The sequence below is a fragment of the Myodes glareolus genome, chromosome 7 (assembly GCF_982192425.1).
Source record: "Myodes glareolus chromosome 7, mMyoGla1.1, whole genome shotgun sequence".
Taxonomy (NCBI): Eukaryota; Metazoa; Chordata; class Mammalia; order Rodentia; family Cricetidae; genus Myodes; species Myodes glareolus.
Window position 1 is genome coordinate 14208464 of NC_142032.1, and position 23293 is coordinate 14231756.

Genomic DNA, 23293 nt, shown 5'->3' on the forward strand with positions numbered 1-23293 from the left:
CTGGATTTGAATTTCGGACCTCATACTTGAGTGGCAAGTGCTTTACCGAGTGAGTGGTCTCCCTCTGTTTTCTGTGCCATCTCCCTGAAGTCTCAGCACTCTATCCCACCGAGCTGTGTGTGCCTCGCTCTCTCGTTGTCGTTGGTCATTCACCCCTCACAGAGCTCACCGCTTCTTTTCCGCCATCACCTTTTGGAAGGACTGGGCTGACGGATCCGAGCCTTCCAGCCTCCCCCCTTCCACTCTCCTTCCCTCGCACGACGCTCAACCACCCTCCTTCAAGCCCTGTTCTTTCTGCTGTACCCTGAACTTGAAGTTCTTTCCCCAACCTCAGTTTCTAACACCACACCACCCTTCAGATCCAGCTCCAGTGATGTCCCAAGCTAGAGGAAAGTCTCCAAAGTTCTGAGCAGTTCCCTCTCCTCTGTGAATACATCTTCCCTATTTGTACAACTGAGGTCCACCTCAGCTGACTCCAGGCACCTTATAAAGACCTGTGGTACACACTCAGTAGGTGGTGGTTTCCTCATTCAGCAAAAATGTGTGCGTTTGGGGTGGATACAGGAATGAATAGATCAGAAGTTGGAACTGGAAGAAAGGAAACCAGGTCCTTTGTTATTATAATGAAGGACGCAGGGAGCCCAGCTGGGGACAGACTGTTCAGGAAGCCTTATAGACGGGAAAAACAGACCTACAGCCACACAGCAAAGGAGGCTGTTCTCAGCTACATCCCCACATCCTTCTGCTGGCCAGACTTCTCCACAAACTGTAACATATGCCCTTATCTTAACCCTTTTTAGATAAGTTCTATTACCCAGAAACAGGCCGTCACCAGGCAAACGTATTGTCACCTAGTGGTGATCATAGCAAAGCACAAAAGGTACAAAATATAAAGAGCGGTTTTTGTATTATATTTTTAATATTTGGGGAATTAGTTCTTTAAAAATCGGTGGATTTGCTGTTCAGTAAAACAGTTAAATCAACAGATACAGAGATTAGAGTGGTCTCACAAATTTTGTAAAACAATTCAAAACTATTCCCCCCCATACCACACACACACACACACTCCCCTCTCAATGTCTTTTACTTTTTTGTTTTGCTTTGCTTTGTTTTTTGAGACAGGGTTTATCTGTGTAACTTTGAAACCTGTCCTGGAATGCACTTGTAGACCAGGCTGACCTTGAACTCACAGAGATCTGCCTGCCTCTTCCTCCTGCGCCTGGGATTAAAGGTGTGCGCACGAAGTCCAACAATGCCCTTTACTTTTTATTGTCTCTTAGGAACAGTGTGCAATGGAAATACTATTAGCATCACTACCAAATGATGCGGCTTTATGGGAGGAAGTACCAGAGCATCTCTACCAACTGATGCTGTAGGACACAGTGATCAAAACCAACCAAACAAAGGAGATGTGTATGTATGAAGATACACGTGTATTATGAAGATAGATGAAGATAGATACATATATATATAGGAGGTGTTTAATAAAAGCCCACCATGACCTGGGTTTATCTGTCACTTTTTAGAAACATGTCTATCATTGACAGTTGAGTCCACCTGTTCCCATGCTGCTCAGTTAGAGAAGAGTCTGGTCATGTGATATCCACCTGCATCACATGTGCAGGCATGGGCTCACCACATGTGAGTGGGCATCCTTTCCCTCTACCTGCTTTAAAGTCATTGGATAAATTTAGGAACAGGACTATTTTTCTAGATGCTTTTTAAGGAACTTGGGTTAGACTCCTAGCCAATCAAAAGCTAAGCAAAAATTGGCCGGGCCGTGGTGACACACGCCCTTAATCCCAGGACTCGGGAAGCAGAGGCAGGCAGATCTCTGTGAGTTCAAGGCCAGCTTGATCTACAGAGCGAGTTCCAGGATAGCCAGGACTGTAACACAGAGAAATCCTGTCTTAAAACAAACAAACAAACAAACAAAATAAATAAATAAATAAATGTCTAATAAAAAAATTAATGGACCTAGCCAGGTAGTGGTGTCACATGCCTTCAATCCCAGCACTTGTGAGACAGAGGCAGGAGGATCTCTGTGAGTTTGAGGCCAGCCTGGTCTACAATGGCTTCAGTTTCCAAAGCTACATCAAAACCCTATTGCGAAAAACCAAAAGAAAAAAAAAGGCCATTACTAGACCTACAGTGATGATCAGTGTTTGTTCAGCTCTCACTGCTGTTGCCAAGGACCAAGATTTGGTTCCCAGCACCCACAGTATCTCACAGCCATCAGAACGTTGGTTCTGGGGGATCCAACTCCATCTTCTGGCCTCAGAGGGCACCTCACACACTGAGTACCCATGTGCATATAAAATGGAAACAAATCCACCTCTTTAAAAAGTTGACTAGTGACTCATCAACATGAGTCTGGCTGTGGACAGGAGAGACGAACACTTTTCCTGCCACGGGGTCTTAGTCACTTCTGCGTCCGGAAGCTGACTCTCTGCCTCTTCATTTCAACAGGAATTCCGCTGTTTTCCAGTTACTCTAAAATATTCCTGGGGCTGAGAGTTTTGCACATGAATATTGACAGACCCAGTTCTCTCTCTTCGTGAACCATGATGAGTCCCAAACAGTTTTGTCAAGAGCTGGAAACTGAAAACCTGGGGGAGGTAGAGGGTGAATATTGAATTTCCTTTTTCTTCCTTTCTCAAAGGAAAGATTCTATACTTAGTACAATCTATACCTGCCCAGGCTCTAGAATAATCTACCCCTTCCCCTCACCTCAGGGATCTCTGTCGTGTATCGATCTAAATGTCACTTATGCAGCCCTACTCAAGATCATGCGCACTCGCAGGGTCCGGAACTACTTTTTTACAGTAGTTGCCGCATGCCTAATTATAGAAACCTACATACATGCTGTTGCTTGCAGATCAAATTGCGACATGCGCGCCCACCCAATCATGTGTGACATCTTAGTCACAAGAGTCTCGGGAATGTGACTGTATTGGATGAAAAGGCCACTAAAGAAGCGATAGATTTAAATGGGCATTGTGGTGGGCCCTCATCCCATGTGACTGGCGGCCTTCTAACAAGAGATGAGGAACTGTGTGGTTCTGTATCTACTACAGAATCTATGAGCGGGACTCAGACACACCCATGAATATGTGGGAACATATTGCTTATAGGTACACATAGGCTGATTAGCTGACAAGTTAGTTCAAGGGCCTGACATTTTTATGGAATGTGTGGAATAGTAATATTATTATTATAAGAACCAAAAGGTGAAAAGCCCAGTTATGTTTATGCAACAGTTGCTAAGCAAGCTCTAATAGCAGCCATAGTTAAACCAGTCAGTTGTCTTAATAAACAGATTTCTATCTAATCTTTTCTTATCAATATCATATCATAGTGCTACTGATGAAAAATCCCATGGTTTGCATATTTTTTATTTTAGGTTGTCATTTGCAATCAGTGTGATCTGTTTGCCTGTCTTCCCCTTTTTCAAAACCATGGATGTGCCGGGCATGATGCTGCACGCCTTTAATCCCAGCACTTGGAAGACAGAGGCAGGTGGATCTCTATGAGTCCCATGCAATCCTGGTAAACAGAGCAAGTTCCTGGCCAGCCAGGCCTATATACATCATGACAAAACTATCTCAAAAACAAACAAACAAACAATCCAACCATTGGTATACTTAAATTTAACAATCTACAAGGAGGCAGTCAAAGAGTTCAAAGGGCCAGGCAGTGGTGGCACACGCCTTTAATCCCAGCACTCGGGAGGCAGAGGCGGGTGGATCTCTGTGAGTTCGAGGCTAGCATGGTCTACAAGAGCTAGTTCCAGGACAGCTAGGGCTGTTACACAGAGAAGCCCTGTTCTGGAAAAAAAAAGGGGGGGGGGTCTCAAAAGTCAAGTGGAATAGAGGTACAACCCTCTGTGAGATATAGGGCCTTTGATCTGATGGCCCAGCTGCTCAGAACTTCACCTCTCTCTGCTGCAAAAGCGAGGACAAGGCCAGAGCGGCAGCTCAGCAAGTGAAGGTGCTTGCAGCCCAGCCTGACAGCCTGAGTGGAGAGAACCGACTTCCAAAAAGTTTGCTCTGAACCTTGGCATGCGTACATTTCTCCAGAGAGAGAGAGAATAAGTACATATAATAATAAAAATCAGGACAATAACAAAATCCAGTTCTTAGACTTGAATACAATTCTTTATGCAGTAGGGATTGTATAAGACAATTTGTGTAAAATAAATAGCATGTAAAAGGCCACGTGAAAATTAGTTCCATCTGTCTCTCCCCCTGGGATCTGCAATTCAAGCACTCAGAGAGTGCCTGTAAAGACTACAAGTGTAAGAACGTTATCCAGGTACCAAAACCCACTACCCTGCCTAGGCTGTGAAGCCACATGTGAAGAGGGGACCTGGCCTTTCTAGCTTCTCTGGCCACCACCCCCTTCTCTCAGTGCTGAACACAATCTGGCCTCATCCCTGATTCTCTAGCTCACCATGCTTGTCCCACCTCAGAGCCTTCTCAGCCACTTTGTTCTCTGTCTAGGCTCTAGAATAATCTACCCCTTCCCCTCACCTCGGGGATCTCTGTCATCTAAATGTCATTTATGCAGCCCTACTCAAGATCACGCGCCCTCGCAGGGTCCGCAACTACTTTTTTACAGTAGTTGCCACATGCCTAACTACAGAAACCTACATACATGCTGTTGTTTGCAGATCAAATTGCGACATGTGCGCCCACCCAATCATGAGTGACATCTTAGCCACAAGAGTCTCAGTAATGGGACTGTATTGGAATGAAAAGGCCACTAAAGAAGCGATCGATTTAAATGGGCATTGTGGTGGGCCCTCATCCCATGTGACTGGCGGCCTTCTAACAAGAGATGAGGGGCTGTGTGATTACCTGACCCTAGCCCTCTTGATGAGCATCTTTCTCCATTATCGGTGGCCGAATGTCCATTCCCAACATGCTGCTTCCTTTGAGGTCATCGTCACATATCAAGTCAAGTCTTTCACAAGAAGCAACCCTTAACCCACCAACTGCTCAACCTCCTCCATCTCGGGCATCTACTGACCAAGGTGAGTCTGGCCTGGCTTGGCCGGAACGGAGGAAAGAGGCCAAAGGCATTGATGGGAGGAACAGATCTTGAATACACATTCTTTGTGGTTCTTCCAGAGCTCAGGCACTTTGGCCACAGATCCCTCATGGGCTGAGTTGCCCTGTGAATCATGTGTGCTGGGATTCAGGTACCCTGTGGTTTGGAGGAAGGAAACTGCTAGGTTATGGTTATTTCCAGATACCTGAGGTAGGAAGAAGCTGTGAAGGGTATTTCCCGTGGGCCAGCCCTTTGTTCCCCTTTCCCACGGGTCTATAAATGGTTAATAAGCGGGCAGGAGAAGTCTTCTGCCTTCTGCAAAGTTTGATTCCTGGAGGCAGATTTTTTTTAAACCCAGCAAGTGTCAGATAATTGGAAGGGTGGAGTGGGGCGGCAAACCTCGGCACACCTTTGTCAGGACTTGTTTGGAAGCAAAGCGCTGAAGGAAACAAGAGGGAGAGAAGAAGCGAACATTTTTGAACGATCACTCAGCTTTAACACACCTTGGCTGGGCCTGGATAAAAAAAAAAGTGGCACCGCAAACTTCTAGAAGAAAGGTATCTGAGGAAGAAAGAGAGGGGTGTCCGCTTCAAGCCATTTCCAGTCCCTCCAGACTCGAAGCCAGGTGAGTCTTTTCCCTTTCTCTGAGACTTTGGTTTGAAGCTTGCTTTCAACTGTAAAATGTTTATCAGGGAAAAAGAGGGAATTTCTGTCTGGAGCTCTGGGTGAAGCCAGAATTGGTCACACACTTATGTATGTATGCTGCTTACGGTTGGTCTTCTAAAACAATACCAAGGAAGACCCACCTAAGGCAAGGAGAAGACCAGCAGAGAGCCACTGGACTCTCCCAGCGGCGACTTTTCTCCATTATTTTCAGAACCGAAAAATGATTATAGTAAGCTGCTCCTGCCAGGTGGCAGCCCCCTTCCCTCCGTCTCCCTCTTCCTACCAGCCTCTGCTGACTGCTCCAAGCCTCTTCTGGATGCCCCAGGCCTCTGTTGCTGCAAGGTTTCCATTAATCTCTGGGGCCTAAGCAGACATTGCTGCTCATCCTTAACTTGCGGAAAAGTGAAATCTTTGAATGGTATAATTGGTCCAGGGATTTCCTAGAGTCAAACTGGAGTGTGAAAGAGAAAGAGAATGAGAGGAGGGAGAGAGAGAGAGAGAGAGAGAGGAAGAGGAACACTGTTTCTATGTATAAACTCTCACTGGCCAATCTGGCCTCTCTTTCCTCTCCTCTCAAAGAAACAATCGCCTTGGCTTTGGACTTTCCAGCTTAGGTCTAACTGGAGCAGAGCTGTAGTAGCCAACACACTGTCCCTTCACGTTTGAAAGCCGGGCAAGCCTCAGCCATCTCACTCCTGTCAGAAGTGCTTACTCCGCAGTCTATAGTTTAGAACTGTTACGTCCTCGAAGGTGCAAAGTTTTTAAGGCTGTGTATCTGAACCCTGGTACTGTTTCGTTCCTCCTCTGTGTCCTCTCTTAGAGCTGAGGCGGAGACCTGAGTTAAAACTATCACATGTCCGTCTACTGATGGATGCCCTCAGATAGTTAGGGAGTCTGCCTTGCTCTCAGGCCCTGCAAAATCTCACAGGAGTCAGAGCAGAACGTGCATGGGTCAGATACAGTGAAAAGGCTCTTTGTTTGGGAAAACGGATCAGGCCTAACAAGTTACCAAACACAGACTGTAACCAACGGTAAGAAGCCTGTTGGCAATGTATGGTTTGTTCACCATCATCAGTGGCGGCAGTCACAGCAGCCAATGGGCTGGCGTAATCGCTGTCTTAGCTGTGGTCATGAAGATCTAAGGTGACCAAATGTACTAGGTTGTTGTTTTAAGATTTACTTATTTATTATGTTTACAGTGTTCTGCCTGCATGTGTCCCTGTAGGCCAGAAGAGGTCACCAGACCTCATTACAAATGGTTGTGAGCCACCATGTGGTTGCTGGGAATTGAACTCAGGACCTCTGGAAGAGCAGTCAGTGCTCTTAACCTCCGAGCCATCTCGCCAGCTTAAATGTACTAGGGAACAAACTCATGACACTACCTATGACATGACCCCATGACATGAGCACCAGGCCTCTGGTTTCCCTGGCCTTCAACCTGCTTGGCTCCTGTAGAGAGTCAGATAAAAGGCTGAGGCATGGTTTCCCCATTCTGCAGCAATTTCCATAATACTTTATTTTAAAATGTAAAATCTACAGAGATTGGAGTAACAAAAAAGCTGAAAAATACTGTGGTTATTTAGCAGAATATAGGAGCATTTATTCCTCTAATTAAAAGCTCAGAAATAAATAAGTGACGATTATCCTCATCATTCTCACCTCTGTATCAAGTATGAGTGTTCTGTGTGTCATTAGACGGTCACGGCCGTGGATTGTTGTCACACTGACAGGAGCTGGTCCTTCCTTGTGTGTGCCCAGACCACATCCCTGTCTGAACGGTCTTAAGCGGATGCGACCCCATCCAAAGAAAGCAGAAAGGGAAAAAATACTCATCAAAGTAGGAAACTGTTTTCAAATTTTGTCTTCCTGCACCAGAAAGTCAAGTGGGATTGTTTGGACTTTTTTTTTTTTAAAGCATTAGCTGTGAAATAAATATAAGGCAGCTCCTGAGAAGAATGGGTGGGCACGTTCTCACGGGGAAGCTGAAAGGTTGACCTCAGAGAAGGGGTGAGGACGGTGATTACTAGAGGCTGAGAAACATGGAGGGGGGAGGTAGGGGATGGGAAGAGACAGAGGCTGGCTAACAGTGGCCAGGCAGGTGGGAGGTATGAATGCTAGTGCCCCACTGCACGAGGGGCTGCCTGGAGCTGGCAGCGATTTCTTATGTAAGGAGCTGGAAATGGCATTCCCCTGGACTGCGTCAGTGCGTGTGTGCATGCGTTTAATCACAGCACACACTGACTGTGTGACTGGAAAATAAATCTGAGAGCCATGTCTTGAATCCCAGCACTCAGGAGGCCAAAGCCAGTGGATCTCTGTGAGTTCAAAGCCCGCCTGAACTGCATGGCAAATTCCAGACCAGCCAAGGCTATATAACAAGATCTTGCCTCAAAATAAACAAACAAAAACGAACAAATATTAGGGGAAATGCAGAAGGAAATCGGTACAACTTTGGAGTTAAAACTTGAGCTACGAATTCTGACTTCGTGCTAGTGAAGCAGCCCATACATCGAGGAAGTTAAGAATTATGTTAGATGACAAAGCTCCCATTAAGTGGTACTTTGGGAGCTCCAGAGTGCAGCCGAGCACTGCCAGGGGTGGCAGGCTCGGGCACGAACCTGACCAAAGTTCCTTTTCCCTGATGTTACACTTTAAAAACAACTACCAGCTTGGAATGATTCGAACAGAAGTTCTGTGAGGAAAACCTCTCTCCCGTGGGACGATGCTAGCCCAGGTCTGGCTCAAAATCACAAAAGTCAGGAAGCCACAAAAAGATCTGCCTTCACAGCAGGCTGTCTATCTCTTTATGCCTCTGGAAGCTGGGGAACCTGTGGCTTTCTGCTATAGGAACAGGAAGTTCCTTCTTAGAAGGAGTCGCTGCAGGGCCTGGGAATGCCTGTTACTGTGTGGATACAGAAACCCCAGCAGACTTGAGACCTCTGGCGCTCAGGAGACTGAAGCCTTACAGAGCTGTCACCCACCCGCCTTCAGTCAGTTCCATCAGTACCCCTCTGGAAGTATCAAAAATGATACCCGGATAGTAAAAGATTCAGACATTTTCCTAAGCTGTGATCTCAGGGTAATATTTCCTATTGATCAAGTACCATTCTAGACAGCCAGTCACTAACTTGGCCAGCATCCAGCTCTACTGAAATGTTTAATCTCCTCAAATCCCCCCGGCTCTTGGTAATGGTCAATTCGAAGAAAAATAATGATGGTGGCAGTGATAATAACACAACAGAGAACGCCTGCGGTCCTGAGACGATTAATTCTTAAGCTGAGGATTTCAGAGAGGATGTCAGCTCCGCACAGACTGGCATGCACAGTCCTATAGGGCACAGCCAGCCTTCCTGCGCAGTCACCAGCCGGGTTTGCTTTAATGAGGCTAGATTTCCTTATTAAGCTGTGTATGGAGCTGTCCCTCTTAGTCCCAGAAAAGACATTTGATGGCACCTCAGGTGTAGCTACGTTTTTTCCATGACGCCACATCCCTTCTCTAGAGCTAGGTTTAAGAACCACCAGTGAACAAGGAGCTGGCATAGCTATCCAGCCAGGCCCTGAAGCGAACACTCGCCAGTCTTGGCTAAGTCCAACAAACTGCTGAGCTGGTCTTATTTCGTCATGGTCTCACCAAGGAAGTCACCTCAGGCTACATTACGACTTGCATGGATGAGTCTTAGACATTTTTGCCCTTGTGTGTTCCTTCTTCCATTACAAACAAAACCAAAAACCTCCTAAGAAAAAGATAATCCAGATTAAAGTGTATTTATTTCCCTTCTGATTTTTAAAAGAAATTAAAATAACTTTATGCTTCCCAATCAACACACACTCACCACAAACAAACAAACAAACCAAAACCATGGTGTGAGGCTGGGAAGACAGTTCATCAGTTAAGAGCCCTGGCTGTTCTTCCAGAGGACCCAGGTTTGTTTCCCAGCACCCACATGGCAACTCACAAGCATCTGTAACTCCAGTTCCAAGAGATCTGATGTCCTCTTCTAACCTCCATGGGCACCAGGCATGCATGTGGTGCACAGACATATATGCAGATAAAATACCCATCCACAAAATTAGGCTTTGAGTGCGAGGGACAGGCTTTGGTTATGAGCGTGAACGTGTTGGGGCGTGGCTTGCTAACGGCAGTGACTTCTGTCCCTGCAGGTGGCTATGGGATGGATGTGACCAGGAAAAGCACGCGAGCAGGCAGCGACGTCACTGAGAGACGTAAGACTCTTTGGATTTCTTTCACTCAAAACTGTTTTAGCTCCTTTGGAAACAGCGGCAATCACCTGCTCCAAGCCCACTGCCACGGCGGCATCTCCGGAGGTCTTCGCAGGCAGACTCCACTCCTTCTCCCAGGAGCACTCTTCTCAATTTCTACTTTCACAAGCTTATAACCTAAGGAGTTCTGCATCTTGTTCCAGGATGAAAATTCCCACTCTGAGCCAGGCTCAGGGCACTGTCCCCAGTCTGAGAGAGAACAAAAGAGAAATAAGGAAAGGAAAGGAGGAAGGGGAGGGAGAAGGGAGGAGGGAAAGAAGGGTTTTCTTTTCTCCATAGTTTCCATGAGCAGAATTTCAACAACTGCCTGGTACTCTGTGGTTTAATGACTACCTAATTCTCTGTGGTTTGCTTAACTCCTTTATTTAACTTTTCTCTACCCAGGGATATAGGACAACAGAACTAAAATTCTAAAAGTAAAATGTCTTACTTATTTTGGGGACTAGGTTGAAATAATGCTGGTGTCACGCTCCAAATCTACACTAAAACTTGAAATCACATACATTTACTCTGTGGAGCTGTCCAAATGATAAATTCAGGGGGCGTTTAAGCTGTCTCTCCAGCAACTCTAATTTAGGAAACTTTTTCATTTATTGTGTGATTTTCATTTATTTCCAACAACAATGAAAAATCCTGGCTCCACAGACTTAGAACTTTAGGCTAGAAATAATTTATTTTTATGCATCAGAAAATCCCTAAGGTCGGTACAGTGAGAGGTTACTGGGAGCTCAAGGGCCATTATTCAAATGGAGCTGTCACCTTCCTATGACAAGCCCTTCCCTTTAATGTCCTGAGTGCGGTCTCCACAGCATTCATAACCCTGTGCTCCTGGGAGGGTGAGAGAACTAATTAGAAACATGGCATGTGAAGGACGAGGATGGATGGACAGCAAGGCTGGAATCCCAGCAGCAACTGACTCCCTCCATGCGGCACACAGTGGTCTGGACCCTCTCTTTCCACCCTGCTCTTTCACCCGTCTTTCCAACAAGCATGCATGCATGCACTCTACACAACCACATCTGTACACATGTGCATGGCATGTGTACACAGAAAACTCTCCTTTAAAGACCAGTGAGGGCCAGTCAGGTGGCTGGTTCAGCACGTAAAGATGTCAGCCTGCTGACGGTTTAAATGTGAAATCCAGTCCCCACATGGTAGAGGGAAAGAACCAACTCCTACAAGCTGTTCTCTGATTTCCATACACATGCCATGGCACACACATGCCCCCGCACGCATGCCATGACACATGCACGTCCCCACACACGTGCCAGGCACGCAATGCCCCCACACACATGTCATGGCACATACATGCCCTACACGTGTGCCATGACACACACATGCCTCCCCCACGTGCCATGGCACACGCATGCCCCCACACACAGGGGCTCCAGCCAAGTGAGGCCAAAAGCAAGGGAGGTAGTGTGTTGATGGCCACAGTCAGACAAAAAGTTGACCCTATTATGGCTTTGGGAATCCACCCAAACCTCCTGTTCCTTCAGGGGACTGATTCCCGAGGAAAGAGTCCTGCTTCTGAACAGTGTTTTCCTGACTCCCGAGGAAAGAGGTCTCGCTTCTGAACAGTGTTTTCCCAGACGCGGGAAGCTGTTAGTGTCTCCGTAAGCTTACCACTAGAAAAACTCGTGGTTGTGTGGTATAAGGGAATGTTCCTCAAAGTCTGCCTCTGGGATTCATTGATGGCTCATTTTACTGACCTCCCAAAGTGGCTTACTCAGGCTTCCCTTCCTCTCTCTGCCTTCCACACTCACACACATCCTTGAGGGTTCCAGAATGAATCATGGTATCCTGGAGACAACTCCAACTTCATCAGGGCAAACAGAGTGAGATCAGCCAGGGTGCTGGCCCCAGCTGGCCCAGGCATCTCTGGGAAGGGACAGAGCAGGGATAGTGTATGTGGCTGTAAGAAAGGAGAGGCTGGCCCTCTTCCAGACTCAGACTTGTGCCTGGACTGGAGCGATCAGCAAGAGGCCTTGGTGCCAAGACAACCCATTCTAGCAATTGGTGGGGGAACTCCTTTGGTACTGTCTTAGTTAGGGTTTCTGTGCTGTGAAGAGACGCCATGACCACGGTAACTCTTACAGAGGAAACATTTAATTGGATGGCTTACAGTTCAGAGGTTTAGTCCATTGTCACCATAGTGAGGAGCATGGCAGCATGCAGGCAGACATGGTGCTGGAGATGGAGCTGTGAGGTCTGCATCCGAATCTGCAAACATCAGAAAAGAATGCCACACTGGGCATGACTCAAGCATCTGAGACTTCAAAGCCCACCCCCGTGACACAATTCTTCCAACAATGCCATGCCTACTCCAACAAGGCCTAATAGTGCCACTCCCTATGGACCAATGGGAGGCCATTTTTATTCAAATCACCACAGGCACCAAAGAGAAAACTTATAGTCTAGGTACATTGACTGTCACTGCTCATATTTCCATGTATATTAAATATTATACATATTTCCATGTATAATAGTTCAGATTTCTTCTCATAAAACACAGCTATGTAAAAAGCTTTGTTGAGCCTAACAATGGGCTTAATTTACGACAGACACTGGGCCCTGCCAAAACCCAACAATGTCAGTAAACGCCACAGTGTCTCCTCTTTTCCTTGTCTTTTCCAGTTATCACGGAAACAGTAACTACAAGACTCACATCTTTACCACCAAGTAAGTGGCTTTGTCCCAGTAGGTCCCCTGTGAAGGCTCCCTGCTGTGATCTTAAACACGAGAAAATCCAAACTTTCTGGAATATATTCTTGCGGGTGGGGGAGGGAAATGGGTGTGGATTGAGATAGGATTTTTCTGTGTGGCCCTAGCTGTCCTGGAACTAATTCTGTCTGTTGACCGGGCTGGCCTTGAACTCACAGAGATGCACCTGCCTCTGCCCCCTGGTGCTGGGGTTGAAGGCTTGCACCACCACGGCCTGGCTTGGGAGATAGCCTTTTGCTAGCAGTTAGGCTGATGTTGGATTATACACCACAACTGCGACCAGTCCGAGTCATGTGATTCGCTGCGGAAGTGCTCAGCAACTGCTTGTTTCCGTCTAATTCGAGGACATTCCCATCACCCCCTGCAATAAACCCCCTTGTTTATTCGCAGTTACGCCCCCCTCCCCTCTGCTACCCCTGACCCTTAAGAACTCCGTCTGCTGGGAACCATGTCTGCCGTCTGTCTTTATGGATTTGCTAGTAGAGTCAGTAAAATATGAGGAATCCTATACTCCCTGAGCATTTCATTTCACTCGGCTTTTGTTCGGGAGTTCTTAAGTGGATTCTAATCTTCCTGGTGGACTCTAATAACAGAGATTCCAACACTATCCCTGAGCCCACGTGGGCCGTGGGATGGGGAGAACCCACCCATCCGTGGCCAAGCCCACGTGGGCCGTGGGGTGGGGAGAACCCACCCATCCGTGGCCAAGCCCACGTGGGCCGTGGGATGGGGAGAACCCACCCATCCGTGGCCACAGCAGGGTGACAGAAGCAAGTCAAGTGGAACCCAGAGCCACACTAGTCCTCCCAGCACCTCTAGCGGCTGCTGTGTCTGGGTCCCAACTTCCATCTGAGATGGGGGCGGGGCTTCGCATCACTCAGCGGCCTGATCTGTTTTTCCTGCGGAATTAACCAGAAAGGTCTCATTCACATCAAGCAGGATATTCTTTCCAGACCTCTGTATTGAAAATGAGGAGTGGGGAAAGGGCCGCTTGGAATTTGGAGCGTGGTAGGCGAGACATCCCAACCAGCGGGATCCTGATGAGAAGGGGGGCGGGGAAGGCTCCACAGAGCCGAGGATGAGGAGACCCTCTGGACAGGCTCCACCTTGAGACTGTCACCTGCTTTAACAGAAGGGAGCACCAGCAATGGATACGCTAAGACAGGCTCTCTCGGTGGAGGAAGTCGGCTAGAGAAACAAAGTCTGACTCATGGCAGCAGCGGCTACATCAACTCAAGTAAGTGGTGTATGGCCTGAGGGTCAGGGTGATAAGCAGGGATAAGAAACAGTGAAAATCCACCGTCTGCTTCTGCGGTCATGGCCCTCTCTGTCGTTCATTCCACATGCCCCCAAGAGTCACCCAAATGACCAGGGAGGGATTGACTCTCAAATCACCAGCTTTGGACACCTACAACAAATGGATTCGATTTTCACTAAGTCTCCAGGGCAGGTGACACTCATCATTAGGAAGCCTGCAAGGGAGGTTGTCGCTCTCCCGTCAAATCCCTCTACCTAAGCCGCATCATAAAGGGAAGGCTGTGCGTGTTTAAGGTTTACAGTCGGACTAACAATGACTGAAAGGTGAAGTCTGATTTGCTCTGCTGAGAAACTCGAATGCAGTTCTCAACCTGTGGGTTGTGACCCTACTAGAGACTGAAAGACCTTTCCACAGGGGTCACATATCAGATATCCTGTCTATCGGATATCTATGTGATAATTCATGACAGTAGCAAATTATAGTTATGAAGTAGCAATAACAATAATTTTATGCTGGGGTCATCACAAAGGGTCTTGGCATTAGAAAGGCTGAGAACCACTGCCCTAATGACATGCAGTTCCGAGCTGCAATATTCTGCTGGATAAGCACCCACAATAGCTCCCTGTGAGGCCATCTTCCACGTGAAAACAAAACACAGAAAAAGTATGACAAAAAGAATAAACCCCCACATAACCAACTCTGGAAGCCAGTAAAAGGTGGCAGAGGAAGTAAAAAGGAAATGTAAGACTCAGGAGAGCCTGCCCTTGTCTCTCTGAGCAGGACTGTGGTCCAGCATCAAGTCCTCAAGAAAACTCTCAGCATCCTTACAACTCCCACGCACTCATGTATGAGGGCATCCTTACCTCTCAGTGTCTGCCTGAAAAGGCAGGAGCAGCAACCCTGCCCTCTCTTCTTCTTCCTGTGTCCCCTGGAGTCCCCCTGCCCCTCTCTCAGGGTCCTCGCTTACTAGCCTGGAGGTTATTTGGCTTATAGAACCACATTTGGATGTTGAGGAAGCATCTCTGGTGAGGTGGTACCACTAGAATTTATACTGTTTCCCCATGGCAGGTGGGAGCATCCGGGGCAACGCTTCCACCTCCAGCTACAGGAGAGCTCACTCACCGGCCTCCACCCTGCCCAACTCTCCAGGCTCCACCTTTGAGAGGAAAACCCACATGACCCGCCATGGAACTTACGAAGGTATCTGCAGAGGAGAGCCGCTCTCTTCCTGGTGTAATGCCGCTCATCCTTGGCACGTTGGCTTCTTAGCTTCTCTTGTGTCTGCACTCCACCCCATCTTCCTCCTCACTGCATGGCTGCTCTTACCGACTGCACTATTGGAAGAGCCTTGCATTCATTTACCTCTCTCATTCATTTTTTTATTCACTTAATCGCTTTCCAACTAGCACATTACCATGTTTTACGCTCTACGAAATGCCTTACGGATCTTGTCTTCAGGGTCCCTATAGTCTATAGACCTTAGGTGACAGGAAGAAGCAGGAATACTGAGTAGAAGGAGGTTCCTACTTTCCACTGAGGAAATCAAGGATGACTCCATGACGGTGGTGCTTGGCCTTGGCATCGTGGTTACACTCATAGATGGAAGGACAAGACAAGGACGGTCCAGGGCTAAAGAGAAATTGGGAGGCTCAGATTCTGTACTAGGCTTAGATTTTAGTCTCTGCATAAGAATACACAGAGGTTTTTGAGGCAAACAGGTGATCATATTTGAGGCCCAGAAAGCCACGGACAGGTGACAACTTAAAAGGAAATCTTCGATAGCTGAGAAGAGAGAAATCTGGGCCACAAGTAGGCTTCTAGCAGTGAAAGGGGGCTGGGAGGTGCGAGATAAAAGAGACAGAATTGGCAGGCTTTGCCACTGATGTGAAGTGTAAGAACCTGGAAATAGCTGTGCCCCTGGGCACAGAGCGATGCCCACAGTCGGGACAGGAAAGGCCCCTGCTTGGGTGAGTTCTGCTACAAGAACAACCCATGGCCTCCCGAAACACCTCCAGCTGTGGGGCATAGTAGCTAGCACCCCGTCCCGTAGGAAGCCTTACAGAGGTAAGCGGCCTTTTGTACTAAGTGTCCCATCTGCTCTCCAGGTAGCTCCAGCGGCAACTCCTCCCCTGAGTACCCACGGAAGGAACTCGGTAAGTCGGCTCCTTACATTTGCTGGTTAAATGCTTTAACGGGGCCCTAGGAAAATGCCTGAATGATGGGATGCTGGTCAGGGGTACCAGGAGCCAAATGGTTTCTTCTCAGAGTTTGGCTCCCGTTGACTTGCTTCCCATTCACCCTGAGGCATTCTTGCCAGTCTATTAACTTATGTCGCCAGCATTTGCTCAGGACACTGCTAAGATGGTAAGCCGTGTACACGGTTCATGCTAGGACACATGAGCCCCTAAGGCCCAGCAACAGCTGTAGGGGGTATTCTTTCCATGGTCTTCACAGAGACCTGCCGCCAAGGAGGAGCACCAGTCACAATGTTCAAATGCTGGACGTCTCTCTATAGCTCCCTCCCAAGGGCCACGTGGTAGACCTGTGCCACACTGAGCTGTGTTCACTTGACCTTAAGTGTTTCTCCTGACCTTAAGTCTTTGGTCTATATTCTTAGAATCTCAATGTACAAATGAACTGAGGTTAGGACCAGTGGTTACATAATGATTATAATTTTCTAGAGTTGCTTATGTTGGGAAAGCCAAGGCAGGCTTTAATAAACTTAAAGATTTAGCAGTCTTTTGGTCCATTTGACAGTGTTTCCACTTGTCCAAATGCATCACACACACACACACACACACACACACACACACACACCTCTGACACAACGCTCTAAGCATCAGCTAGCTCAACATTTGCTCAACTAAATTGCATAAAGGTGTTGCAAGAACATTATTTGCCCTTCAGCATCTGGGCATCATTTATTTAGCATCTTCTATACAGTAAAAAAAAAATCTGGATTTAGACACTGTGAAAATATCCCCGGGTTCAAAAATATTCAGCATATCAAGTCTTATCTGTGCCTGAGGTTACATTTCTCTCTTCCTCAGCATCTTCTGCAACCAGAGGGCGAAGCCAAACGCGAGGTGAGTACCATCACTGAATCCAGTTCAATTCACTCTGAGGAAATAGTACTTGTCAACCTGTAGCCAGGAAGCAGAGCACAGAAGCGTAAATAAGAAGAGCCTCGTCTTGAGGAGCCTGGAGTACGGCAGAGTCTCAGACAACTCCGTGAGCATAGGAGTGAGCATCTGAGAACGACCTAGAAAGCTCCATGGACAGAAACCAAACACAGTGGCAATCCGAGGGATACAGATGCCACATCTGTCTTCACAGCTGGTCTCCCAGACGTGCTCTGATTTTGTTCATAAATCAAGACAAGCAAAAGCCCTTCTTTTTCAAATTGTTGCAAGGGACAGTTTTTATAGCTCATCATCTAGAAAAGACAGAGGAGAGAAAGACTCTAGGAAAAGTCACCCTAGCAGAGGCCTGTGCAACCGTGGGAGCCTTGTATCAGGCTGCACTGAAGGCAGAGTCCTCCGCAGGCTCGGCTCCCACCGTGTGTCATCGGGAGCTGTACCAGCCCACTCCCTGGCTGAAGCTAGCTCTAAGCTGCCATCTTTCCGACTTCCTGTTAGATGACGAAGTGAACACCAGAGGTTTTCGAGTTCTCTTGTCCCTGTCTTAGGGGCTCTCGGAGGCAGAAAGATGCTGGCAGCAGTGAGGTGGGTGGTGGCAAGCGGGGCCTCCTTGCTCAGCCTAGGGTTTGTGAAGTCTCAGGCACCTAGGAGTGAGCTGGCCAGCGCTGTGGCAGAGAGGACATGCCTTCTGTAGCCACACACAGAGTAACCCAGTGAGTCACACTCTTCTCAGAACTCAGGTGCTGGGCAGGGATGCAGACTCCTTCATCCACAGCCTCTCCTTCTCTTCTCTCCCCTTGTACAGAGAGCGAAATTCGAGTTCGACTGCAGAGCGCGTCACCATCCACCAGATGTAAGTGGTCACTGTCCTACTGCAACGACAGCACCTAGGAAACTCTCAGAGTAAAACAGAAACAGAGGAATCACAGAGCCGAGGAGTTAGGGGATAACGTGCGCTCCCCTGAATCCCTTTCGACCCTGGCAGGCGTACCTGGTCACCCAAGACACCATATTCAGGGGAAAGCCAATTGTCAAGCTAGTTTCTTAAAAAAAAAGCCTAGCCCTCTAACTGCCCTATCCCAGATGACAGTGTCTTCCAGGCGCAGCCACCCTAATGAGTCTGGTGAGGAAATACCTCCAAGGACTCTGAGTTGTGTGTATGAAACACTGTATTTATGAGGCTGTCCCAGCTGCAGCCTGGCAGGTTATTAAGAGCTACAAATTGTCAAAATTCAAAAACTACAGCGCTAATGGAAAATGTCCCCACTTACGGGGCAGATACCAACTTCTCTGGTATCAGAATGCCATCAGCATTCCTTCCCTGAACTTTGGACTTAGGAAAGAGTCCAGGGCCTGATGGGAAAGTCTGGGGTTCTTCACAGGGACAGAGCTGGATGAAGTCAAGCGTTTGCTTAAGGGGAGCCGATCTGCAAGCGCAAGTCCCACCAGGAACACCTCCAACACTCTCCCCATCCCCAAGAAAGGCACTGTAGAGACCAAAATGGTGACTGCGAGTTCCCACTCAGGTAAGCGTGACAGCCCCAGGCCGTCATGGGGAGTTGGGGACAATGTGAAAGTTGTGCCTTTTCAGCTTTACCAGAGTTGGAAAAGCACCGAGTGCCTGCTCTTCCACCCTGTGAATGTCTGAGCAGGGCTTTCTAATCCACCTGCTGGGCTGTCTTCTGAGGATGTGGTACCCAGCTAAATCCCTAAGTGTCTCCCCAGCCGGTTCTGAGAGTTCTGGATGTGTTGTCCAGGAGAGGAGCAAGGGCAACGTTGTAGTGCTTTCACCATCAGTGATGAAGTAGTTCTCCTACGCTACTCTATGTCGACCCCTGAGGAAAAAAAATGGACAAGGGAGGCATAGTCAATGCCCTGGTGTGTGTGTGGGGGTCCTCTGGGGGAATTGGACAGGAAACCAAGAGACTAGGGTCACATAGAATGAGGGTACTCAGCAGCCTTATGGAGTGTGTCGTGTGTCTTCCATGAGGGAAATACTTCTTCAAGTGACAGGGAGAGAAGTTAGCAGGGGTGTGGGCAGAGACGAGGGAAGAAGCCATGTCTTTGGATGAAGGTCTCCTGCTGTTTCTGGAAAGTCTTGACACCATGACCTTCCTTGTGTGACTTCCCTGTAAAGCCAAACCTCCAAACACGCTAGTAGCTGTTGGCCAGCGCCCTTTCACGGAGTAATGGGCAGACATGATGTCAGATTGGAAGAGGCATGGAAAGCCGTCAGGACAGAATGCCTGCCTGAGTCTGGTTGACTCGCAGAGATGACTCAGTGAGTGCCTAACCAAGAAGGCCGCTGTGTCCAAGGAGTTACTACACCTGAGCACTCCTTGTCTGATGCATACCCCGCATTTGCTAGGGCGGCCAGAAGCAGCTCCTGACTGAACTACCCCTGGGCATCTTTAAAAATGGCAGAGCAATAAAGGGTTGTCCTCATTGGTAGGGAGAGGCCCACAAGATATAGAAAGAAATGCTTAGAAGAAGATACGATTAGTGGACACTAAAGTAAAATTATTTTCATATTTCACCAAGAACTAGCAAGAATTTTGTGATCGAAGAAATCGATGACTCCTGTCAAAAAAAAAAAAGAGTGCCTTAGGCTATCCCAAACTGAAGGAGTGCCTTAGGCTATCCCGAACTGAAGGAGTGCCTTAGGCTATCCCGAACTGAAGGAGTTCCTTAGGCTATCCCGAACTGAAGGAGTTCCTTAGGCTATCCCGAACTGAAGGAGTGCCTTAGGCTATCCCGAACTGAAGGAGTGCCTTAGGCTATCCCGAACTGAGGGAGTTCCTGGGATATGTCACCTCCAGTACTAAATTCAGGGAAGCTCCAGGGAGCCAAGCCACCTAGCTCCCCCAGCAGGAGTGTCCATCTCTCTCATGGTGAGGTACACGTGTGTTTCTCTTTCCAGTATCAGGAACCTATGACGCAACAGTACTGGACACCAACCTCCCCTCCCACATGTGGTCGTCCACCTTGCCCGCAGGGTCCTCCATGGGGACCTATCACAACAACATGACAGCCCAGAGCTCCTCCCTCCTCAACACCAATGCCTACTCAGCAGGATCAGGTAGGTGTGGGCTGCACCTGGCTTCTCCCTTCCGGAATGGGGACCAATGGGAGCAGCTGCAGCTCTCCTCTGCCATTGAAGAGCTCCCTCGGTGGGCACCATCCCCAGGGCCTCCTGGGAAGGTTTTGCTTTCGGTTTTGTTTTTTTATGCCCAAATATCCAAAGCATTTCCCACTGGAACATTGTTCATTTCAATTTAACCCAGAAGGTACTTTTTATAGAATGAACACATAAGACTTAGTATCAGAAGAACTATAATGTAAAAGAACACTAAAAATAGATAAGGACACCACATATCAATGAGTGTGAATTGATTGTGGAACTCTTGAACCATTCAAATAATATTTAGAGATCCCACTCTATAAAATGGAGCCACTAAGAAGAGAACCCTTAACTGGACCCACTTGTCTACTCCGGGTCTAGCTATCCCAGATAATAATGTAACAGAACACTAGAGCCAGCTCTCAGCATTTCTTCTAGTGTATACACAGCATGTGAGCCTTGCCAGCTCCCAGCATTTGTTCTGGCATATGCACAGCATGTGAGCCTTGCCTTACCCGGGCCTTGCCGTCAACTGTCTTCCCTTTTCCGCTGTAGTCTTTGGAGTGCCGAATAACATGGCATCGTGCTCTCCCACGCTGCTCCCCGGACTCAGCAGCTGCTCCTCAGGTCAGTGCCGCCACCTCGTCACCTCTTCCTCTTATACTATTTTGGAAATTATTTATTTATTTTTCTATTGCGTGAGCGAGCATTCTGTCTGCACGGATGTTTGTGCATCATGAGTGTGAAGCACCAGCAGGGGGCAGAAGAGGGATCACCTGGAACTGAAGTTTTCACATAGGCGCTGGGAGCCACACCAGTAAGGCAATCAAGACCAGTCCCCCACAGACAGGTCGGCAGACCAGCTCAAGGTAGACAATCCCTCACTGAGAGCCTTCCCAGATGATTCTAGGCTATGTCAAGTCGACAGTTAAGTCAACAATCAAGCCTAGGAGTCAAAATTGGGGTAAGGCTTTAGCAGGTGCACACCTTTAACCCCAGAACTCCAGAGGCAGAGATGGGTAGCTCTCTGTGTGGTGAGTTCCAGGGCTGCATAGAGGTGTGCTGTCTCAAAAGGGGATCGTCAAATAAACCACTTCAAACAGAACTCAGTGGTTATTTTATGCTGTACCACCCAGACCACTGTGCCTGCGCAGACCTCGGGGTTAGAGCAGGGGAAGGGGCGTGGTGACGCTTGGCTCCAGCACTCCACCTGCCAACCCCTTAGTCAGAGTAGAACACCCGACCCACGGGAAGCAATAAGAATCCTGTAAAACAGCAGGAATTAAGTGAAGAGCGAGGTCAAAGAGGACTTCCTGAAGGAAGTGGGCCGAGAAACTAGGAAAAGACACAGGAAATTAAGCCCTTCCCCCCACTGCTGGAGAGAGTTGATTTCCTGTGCCCAGCTGATCACAGGGTTCCCCAGCCGTAGAAGCCATCTTCGCATGCTGGCCCAGCTCCTTGGTGCTTTCTCTCCTGCAGCATACGGCTTGAAGAAGATACACTACCTCAAAGGGAGGGGAGACCAGGGAGTTTATGTGTTTGCGTCAGAAGAAAGAGTCCAAAAGAAAGGGAGAAGCGTGCTGTGTTCATGCTTCTTGGCTCAGTGTATCTGCATCCGGTCCCCGCACAGCGTACCTACTAGCCCTAGAGAGCGACAGGGACAGGATATTTTCAGGGGGCGGTAGTGTTTGTCAGCCCTACGTGACATACTTCTATTTACTCGCATGGCCTTTACTCTGAAACAATCATAAACAAAGTTTATTCTGGTAGATGATGACCGCGTTTCTAAGAGCATGCCCTGGTAAAAGCAGTTTTCTGGGAAATGATCCTGCAGCTTCAGGATGCTTGCGGCACCCCAAGGGCATCCTCCCACTCACGACTCTCGCCCGTTCTTGGTTTCTCTCGCAGTGTTTGGCATGCAGAACAATCTGGTCCCCAGCTCTTCTGTCCTAGCCCACGGCACAGCCACCACTTCCACAGGTCGGTAGCCCATGTCTAACCCCTTAGACGCGACAACTCACGACACACCTTTTCACAGAAAGTTGAAAGGACCAAAAGGCCTTTTCCACCAGTAAATCAGCCCCCCGCCAGCCTAAGATGTCAACCCTCATCCCTTACTGTCTCTGCTGCGAGTTAACTATGCAGGGGAGCCTGTAACATCAGCACGTCCACCCTGAGACATCTCGTTCCCATGTGTCTCTCAGCCCAACTCATCAGTCAGTCTTTTGCAGCCACTTGCGATTCAGATAAAGCTCCGTGGTTGTTTTTATGTTGTTCTGCCAGGCCACTGCGTCTGTGCAGACCTGAGGGTTAGAGCAGGGGAAGGGGCGCGGTGATGCTCGGCTCCTGCGTTCAACCTGCCTACTCCTTAGCTGGAGTAGAACACCCAACCCATGGGAAGCTATAACCATCCTGTAAAACAGCAGGAATTAAGATAAGAGTGAGGCCAAAGAGGACTTCCTGAAGGAAGTGGGCTTACGAACTAGGAAAAGACATAGTAAATTAAGCCACCACCACCCCCCACCCCGGCTGGAGAGACTTGATTTCACATGCTTTCTCTCAGCTGATCAGACTGCTCCCACACCACCGTACCACATTAGCCCAACTCATTGACGCTTTCTCTTTTGCAGCATATGGTGTGAAGAAAAACGTACCGCAGCCCCCCACTGTCACCAGCACCGGCGTGTCCACCTCTGCTAGTGAGTGATATTACCAACATCTAGGGCCCCGGTAGGCATATGGAAGAGGCATCATTACAACACACGGTGTCCTGGGAAAGATCTCAACCTGTGCATGGGTGTTCTGAGATCCACAAACGCAACTCCTCTCGAAGGTCTCAGGGATGTTTCTACAGGGATGAGCTGGCTTGATCTTCCTCTCTGGAGTGGGAAGTTCCACCCCCCTTACACCTGCCTGCTGTTATATTCCAGCCACCATACTTATCCAGAAACTTCTGTTACCTGGGGTCTTTGAGAAGCTGGGAGCCCCTCCGAAGTGGCCCGCGCCCTCACTGCTTTCTGTAGACTCTATGGATGTGGGTTCACCCCATGC

The 23293-nt window shown here is 48.3% G+C and overlaps 1 protein-coding gene across 1 annotated transcript in view; it reads left to right on the plus strand.

The window, feature by feature from the left end:
- The first annotated feature begins 5170 nt into the window (after positions 1-5170).
- Positions 5171-23293, plus strand: part of Col17a1 (collagen type XVII alpha 1 chain) — a 43942-nt gene continuing 25819 nt past the window's right edge. The window contains exons 1-13 of the mRNA XM_085694081.2: positions 5171-5677; positions 9880-9942; positions 12637-12681; positions 13856-13960; positions 15050-15181; positions 16087-16134; positions 17032-17067; positions 17927-17974; positions 18504-18647; positions 20042-20200; positions 20798-20869; positions 22151-22222; positions 22873-22941. Coding sequence (XP_085550207.2) covers positions 9891-9942; positions 12637-12681; positions 13856-13960; positions 15050-15181; positions 16087-16134; positions 17032-17067; positions 17927-17974; positions 18504-18647; positions 20042-20200; positions 20798-20869; positions 22151-22222; positions 22873-22941 — 982 coding nt within the window. The 5' untranslated portion in view covers positions 5171-5677; positions 9880-9890. The remainder of the gene's footprint in view (positions 5678-9879; positions 9943-12636; positions 12682-13855; positions 13961-15049; positions 15182-16086; positions 16135-17031; positions 17068-17926; positions 17975-18503; positions 18648-20041; positions 20201-20797; positions 20870-22150; positions 22223-22872; positions 22942-23293) is intronic.